Below are 7,003 nucleotides of genomic sequence, written 5' to 3' on the forward strand. Positions count from 1 at the left end.
GAGGCGCGCCCTTGCCGGCGCCGTACGATGGCGAACGAAGAAAAATCTGCACCGTAAAGCGGTGCGGACGTCCGCACCTGAGAATCTATATATATATATATATATAACTCTGCAGTGTAACGTTCATTCGCATTTTTGCCTGTAGCTTTGACGACACAAATTCTGAGGAATTGCGAAGGACAGCAAGTGAGAACTACATTGATGCAGACAAATTTAATTTCGATCCAAAATGCGTCGACTGGGAAGACTATTATATGCGTACTCACATTTCTGGCCTTGCAAAACATGTTATTTCCAAACATATACAAAGCCGGCTTTGAATGAATCAATTAAGAGCTTCTTCATTTTCTGGGTTCTGTACGTACTATAATAAGAGTTGGTGTATGTTGTATTATGATTATTATCCATCTTTTTTTACACAGTGTGTGGATCTTACTTTTAGGTTTTATATGTAAAAAACTTGTCCCGACTAGTATATAAGTGTACAGAGGTAAGAAACAATGAGTATAACCGTATAAGATCAGTGGAGCATATCAGAACTAAGTAAGAAATCCCAACCTTCCTTCCGTCATCATGCAACTGCCCCTATAGCTCAGTGGTAGAGCGTCAGTCTTGTAAACTGAAGGTCTGTAGTTCGATCCTGCATGGGGGCATTTTTAATTTTTACAGATCTCCTAGCCTATACTAAAAGGACTTGTCAATTGATGAACTAAGTCGATATAAACACTTCCATCATAAGTAGCAGATACTAATGGTTGTGCATCACCAAGGGGCCTTAGCCAATTCTTGCAGCATATCCTCAACCTTCTCTGAACTCGCACTTAGAGTCTCAATCTTTGAATTGAGCCTGCTTATGGTTTTTTTCACTTCCAACAGCTTTGCCTCTAAGCTTCTCATCTCTACTTCTGCTTGTTCCCTTTCAAGTCTGGCATCTTTGCCTCTTTTTGACTCTGAAGTGAGACTTGCAAGCTTCTCCAGCCGGGTACACAGGAACCTGACATTCATGCCAAACACTTCAAAAGCCTTTAGAGTCTTATTCCAAGTTGGAAAATGACATTCTAATGTAGAAGCCTTGCAGGTCCTTATGGCTTCTGCGATGGTGGTTATCTCAGAAATTGATCCGGTTATGAGTTGCCAATTAAGACCCTTCAGAAGGTGTTCATGCAGGTATGCATTTTGACTGCAGCACAGGTCATAGTACTTGGCTAAAACTGATTTGGGAAATTTATGATGAAACCATCAACCATGATGTTGAAGTTCTCTAGGGAGCTCACTTCTTTGAAAGGAATCACAGACTCGGTGAGTCTAATTCTGTTAGGACCATCTCCCTTACCTTGATACTAATCACCTAGTTATCCATGGATCACATGTAATGAAGCTCCATCCCTTTCAGCTATGCTGGCAGAGCTGTTGCTATCACGACCACTTCAAACTGGTTCCCTTTTGTCTCCTAGAGTCTAGGACTCTTTTGGCTGTACTAGGTGGCATTAGTCCACATCTTCCCTTTATATTTGTACTTCCAAGCCATTGGCAGGATATCAATGAAATTATGCATCTCTAAAACTCCTTTCTCTTCTCTCCTTTTCTCTGTAACTTCCTCTTAACCAGTTTGGTTCTACCATCTGGTATCAGAGCCATCATGGCTCCGGCAAGGACGGTACAAGTCTCTGTGCCCTCCACCACCCCTCCAAATTCCGCCTTTGTACAACCACTCCCTCAAGATGAAAACACCGGTATCTTAACTTCTTCATCTTATGAACCCGAAGAAGTAACTCAAACCCATCTTGCTGAAGTAAGGCAGGGTATGGAAATCTTGCGTGAGGAAATGCAAGAAGCTGCAGTCTCAGCCACGTCCCAGCAACGTGCCTTTGAAAATCGCATCACAGCTCACCTCGCAGCCATGCAAAACACCATGGTGCAATGCCTAGTGCACCGCCAGCCCCCACCACATTCAACACCACCCGGTTCCTCATCTTTCCCAGAAATCACCTTCGGCAGCCTCTCTGACGCAGGTCCTCCCCCTCCCTCCCACACCATTTCCAAATCAACTCACCATTCACCAAGGTTCCCCACATACTCCAACCCTCACAGTCACACCACCCGTTGAAGCCACCATCACATCCTTCCCTCCACTTCCCCTGCCTACCTCTACTACCCATGTAACCCCACCACTCAACCTTATACCCGTCCCTGACCTCAACCACCTCTTCGCACAACAACAACAACAACCCAATCCTACAAACCAACTGCCCCACCAACCTATTGCTGCGAATGGCCACCCCTTCTACCGGCCTCCAAAGATCGACCTTCCCCGATTCATGGGTGATGATGCAATAGGTTGGTTCGCCATGGCTGAGCGATACATCCGTGGCCAACAAATTCCGGCCGGTGAGCGCATCGCTATCCTCGCTTCCTACTTCGGACCAACTCCATCTCTATGGATGAATTTCTTTGAGCAAAGGAACCCAAACGCCACCTGGGAACAATTTGTAGCAGCCTTTCTGGAGCATTTCGGAGGAAGCACTGGTTCCGATTACAAGGCAGCCCTCTCCCATTTACAGCAGAAAACCACGGTGGATGCCTTTATCTCGGAATTCACACTGTTAGCGTGCCGGGTACCGGAGTGGTCAGATGCCGACTTGGTTCCCATGTTCATCGGCGGATTGAAATCTGAAATCCAACAAGACGTTGCTGTGATGGAACCACGTTCCCTGGCAGTGGCTCAGCGCATAGCCCGACGCTATGAGATGAAGCTACAAGACAATCGCCCTTCCTGTTCAGTTCATCCGTTTCCTTGGCATTCCTCCAACAGACAACACAATCCTCCATCAGCCACGTTCCTACCCCAGAACCAACTCACCAATCCAAACAGCCATTCCCTGTCCCCATCCATCTCCACTCCCCACAAACCTTCCACTGACCAATCTAGCAAATGGTGGCCTTCTAGTGCACAAAGAGAGCGCCGAAACCAAGGCCTCTGCTTCCATTGTGATGAGAAGTGGTCCAAATCCCACGTGTGCAAAAATCCGGTCATGGCAATTCTTGACTCCCTAACACCATGTGGCCAACCCGAAGTTGAAGAGGCAAGTGACGAGGCTAACGACATACCTTTGGATCAGGACCACCACTTACCCTTGCATGCTATCACCAATACCAACGTCAGCGAGATGCTACGTTTCACGGGCACAGTGAATGGCCACCCCATCAACATCTTTGTCGATTGCGGTTCGGCAATGAATTTTCTGAACCCGGAGATTGCGACCAAGATCGGCTGTACCATAGCTCCTCCAGGTGATCACCGATTCAAAACGGCGACGGGCCAACCGGTTCGGGACTCTGGTACTGCGCAAGACGTCACCGTCACCATTCAAGGGTATGAATTTGTTGATTCCTTTTTGTTGATGGCTGTCACCGATTGTGACTTGTTACTGGGAGCACAATGGCTCGACACTCTCGGCTTCATAGGGCTGCATTTCGCTGAAAAAGTAATGGCCTTCACAGCCAATGGCCGCTGCCATGTTTTGCACGGCATCAAAGGCAGGACACACGAGCTAGATGAACAGGCACTCTATGCCATGTTATCTCAGGAGCAATTGGATGATCTCCACTCATTTCCCAAGCCCAAACTCACACCACTCCAAGCCCATCACCCAAAGGTCCAACAAGTACTTGAGTCATTCCAAGATTTATTCACTCCACCCACAAACCTCCCACCGAAACGTCCCATAGATCACTGCATTCCACTTCAACCAAACACCGGTCCCATTAATGTGCGACCTTACCCATATGGCCATTCCCAAAAGAATGAGTTGGAGGCTCAAGTCCGTGAGATGCTATCCCAAGGCATAATTCGTCCAAGTCGAAGCCCATTCTCATCTCCTGTACTCCTTGTGCGTAAGAAAGACAAGACTTGGCGCTTTTGCGTAGACTATCGCGCCTGGAATGCTGCCACCATCAAAGATCGGTTCCCAATTCCGGTCGTTGATGAACTTTTAGATGAGCTTCATGGTGCCACTATCTTCACCAAACTTGATCTCCGAGCCGGCTACCACCAAGTTCGTATGAACGAAGATGACATCTACAAAACCGCCTTCCGTACTCACGAAGGCCATTATGAGTTCTTGGTAATGCCTTTCGGTCTCTCTAATGCACCCTCCACTTTCCAAGCTTTGATGAATGAGTTGTTTAAACCATTATTGCGCAAAGGTGTCCTTGTTTTCTTTGATGACATCTTAATTTATAGCAAAGATTTAGAATCTCATGTTCGACACCTTGAGGAGGTCTTCCACATCCTTCGGCAGAATCTACTGAAGCTCAAGGAATCAAAGTGTGTCTTCGCTCAACCACAAGTGCAATATTTGGGCCATGTCATATCAGGCAAGGGAGTGGCAGCAGACCCAGAGAAAATCAATTCCTTGGTACACTGGCCCAAGCCCACTTCAGTCAAAGCCCTACGCGGCTTCCTCGGTCTCGCCGGCTATTACAGGCGATTGGTGCGCCATTTCGGGACTATAGCCAAGCCCTTAACTGACCTCCTCAAGCGCAACCAGTTTCTCTGGTCGCCAAGGGCAGAAGAGGCCTTCAATCAGCTCAAGTCAGCAGTGACAACAGCGCCGGTGTTAGCTTTGCCCGATTTCTCCAAACCGTTTGTGGTGGAAACAGACACCTGCGGTTCCGGCATCGGCGCCGTCCTCTCACAGGAGAAACGACCGGTGGCTTACCTCAGCAAGGCCCTCTCTCCTTCTCACCAGACGCTATCCACATATGACAAAGAGATGATGGCTATCCTCTTTGCAGTTGGCAAGTGGCGGCACTACCTGTTGGGAAATCGGTTCACCATCCTTACCGATCACCAAACCTTGCGCCATCTTCTCACGCAAAGGATCTCGACCCCCTCTCAACACCGATGGCTTTCGAAACTGTTGGGATATGATTATGAGATTGTGTATCAAGCAGGCTCCCAGAACACGGTTCCGGATGCGTTGTCACGTCAGTTTGAGGTATGCGCAATACACTCCATATCTGCCCCAGTGTTTGATTTCATTGGTCAAATTGATAACGCTTGTCTCCGAGATCCCGAAGCTCAGGCTGTGGTTCAAGCCTTGAAGGCAGGGCAGCCAACCAAATCCGGGTTCACTTTGTGTCTTAACAGGCTGCATTATAAGGGGCGGCCATTTGTCCCAAGCTCCTTCGAGTGGCGAGCCAAGCTGCTATATGAGTTCCATTCCTCCCTACAGGCCGGTCACTCAGGGTACTTGCGTACTTACGAACGCATTCGGCGCAATTTTGCTTGGCCAGGGATGCGTAGAACCATCAAACATTACATTGCCGCTTGTGATCAATGTCAGCGGTAGTCCTATGAGACAATCCGGCCACCCGGACTACTTCAACCACTGCTGGTCCCAGATGAAGTTTTTACCGACATATCCATGGACTTCATTAACGGTTTACCGCAATCACAAGGTCACAACGCGATCATGGTCGTGGTTGATCGCCTCTCCAAATATGCTCACTTCATTCCGGTCTCCCATCCCTACTCAGCCTCCGGCATTGCTTCAATTTTCACTAAGGAGATTTTCAGGCTCCATGGCACACCTAAGAGGATTGTTAGTGATCGAGACCCCATCTTCATCAGTCATTTCTGGCGCACCTTCCATCGACTACAAGGAACACAGCTATGCCACAGCTCCGCTTATCATCCCCAATCCGATGGCTAAACCGAGGTCGTCAATCGATCCTTGGAGCACTACTTGCGCTGCTATGTAGCCGACAGGCCTTCTTCATGGGCTGAACTACTCCATTGGGCGGAATGGTGGTATAACACCACATTTCACTCCTCCATCCGTATGACACCGTTTGAAGCACTCTATGGCAAGCCTCCCCCGTCGATCACAAGGTATCTACCGGGTTCTACTGCTGTCCATAACACGGATGTGGCACTTCGCAGCCGTGATCAACTGCTATCCCAACTCAAACACAACTTGGAATTGGTCCGCAACCGAATGAAGCAGCAAGCTGATAAGCAACGGACTGAGAGAGAATTTCAGGTCAATGATTGGATGTTTCTCAAGCTGCACCCCTACCGACAACAATCTGTTGTCAAGCGTCCTGCCCATAAGCTAGCACCACGCTTTTACGGTCCATTTTGGGTCCTCGAAAAGATTGGTTCAGTTGCATATCGCTTGGCTCTCCTAGCTTCCTCTAAGATCCACCCGACCTTCCATGTGTCACTCCTAAAAAAGAGGGTCGGCGATGGTGAACCGGTGTCCACTACACTGCCGCCGTTTGACGACCATGGAGAGTTACTGTGGACACCCGAGCGGGTACTTGACATGGCTGTACAACGCCGGATGAAGAGGAATGTCACCATGTGGCTTGTCCAATGGCAAGGACTTCCAGCTGAAGATGCCACTTGGGAAGTAGCTCACTTACTCCGAGCTAAGTTTCCCAACTTTGGCGCTTGAGGACAAGCACCATCTTGAGGGGGTGGGACTTGTTAGGACCATCTCCCTTACCTTGATACTAATCACCTAGTTATCCATGGATCACATGTAATGAAGCTCCATCCCTTTCAGCTATGCTGGCAGAGCTGTTGCTATCACGACCACTTCAAACTGGTTCCCTTTTGTCTCCTAGAGTCTAGGACTCTTTTGGCTGTACTAGGTGGCATTTGATGAGCACATTTTATATCATATTATTATCCCTAATTTATATGTGTTAGTTATTTGCCTTTAATTAGTTTGAGTTATTTAGTTTGTTTTTGTGTTCTTATAGATGTTTTGTCTAAATAAATAAAATGTTAAAGTTATGGAAGCAATTTACTTATTTTCATATAGTAAATTAAGTCTTTGTTTTAACATGAGTCTTTTTCCCTTTAATTAGATGAATAATTGCAACACATGTTCTTCTTATTCTAGTAGCATGTATGCATATATGCATGTGTTAAATTGGTGGAGTTATTTTCTTCAAGCATTAAGTGTGATGTGTGAAATATTACCATGGC

The 7,003-nt window shown here is 47.4% G+C and overlaps 1 protein-coding gene and 1 non-coding gene across 2 annotated transcripts; both read left to right on the forward strand.

Moving 5' to 3' along the window:
• The first annotated feature begins 581 nt into the window (after positions 1 to 581).
• On the forward strand, positions 582 to 653 carry TRNAT-UGU. Its single transcript has one exon. It is a non-coding gene; the product is annotated as a tRNA-Thr (tRNA).
• Positions 654 to 1,639: 986 nt separating this feature from the next.
• Positions 1,640 to 6,138, forward strand: LOC101299658. Its single transcript, XM_004296028.1, has 2 exons — positions 1,640 to 2,012; positions 2,092 to 6,138. The coding sequence occupies exons 1-2, from the start codon at positions 1,640 to 1,642 to the stop codon at positions 5,352 to 5,354; spliced, it is 3,636 nt and encodes a 1,211-aa protein (XP_004296076.1). The 3' UTR covers positions 5,355 to 6,138.
• The last annotated feature ends 865 nt before the right edge of the window (positions 6,139 to 7,003 follow it).

The sequence above is a fragment of the Fragaria vesca genome, linkage group LG3 (genome assembly GCF_000184155.1).
Source record: "Fragaria vesca subsp. vesca linkage group LG3, FraVesHawaii_1.0, whole genome shotgun sequence".
In the NCBI taxonomy this organism is placed as follows: domain Eukaryota; kingdom Viridiplantae; phylum Streptophyta; class Magnoliopsida; order Rosales; family Rosaceae; genus Fragaria; species Fragaria vesca.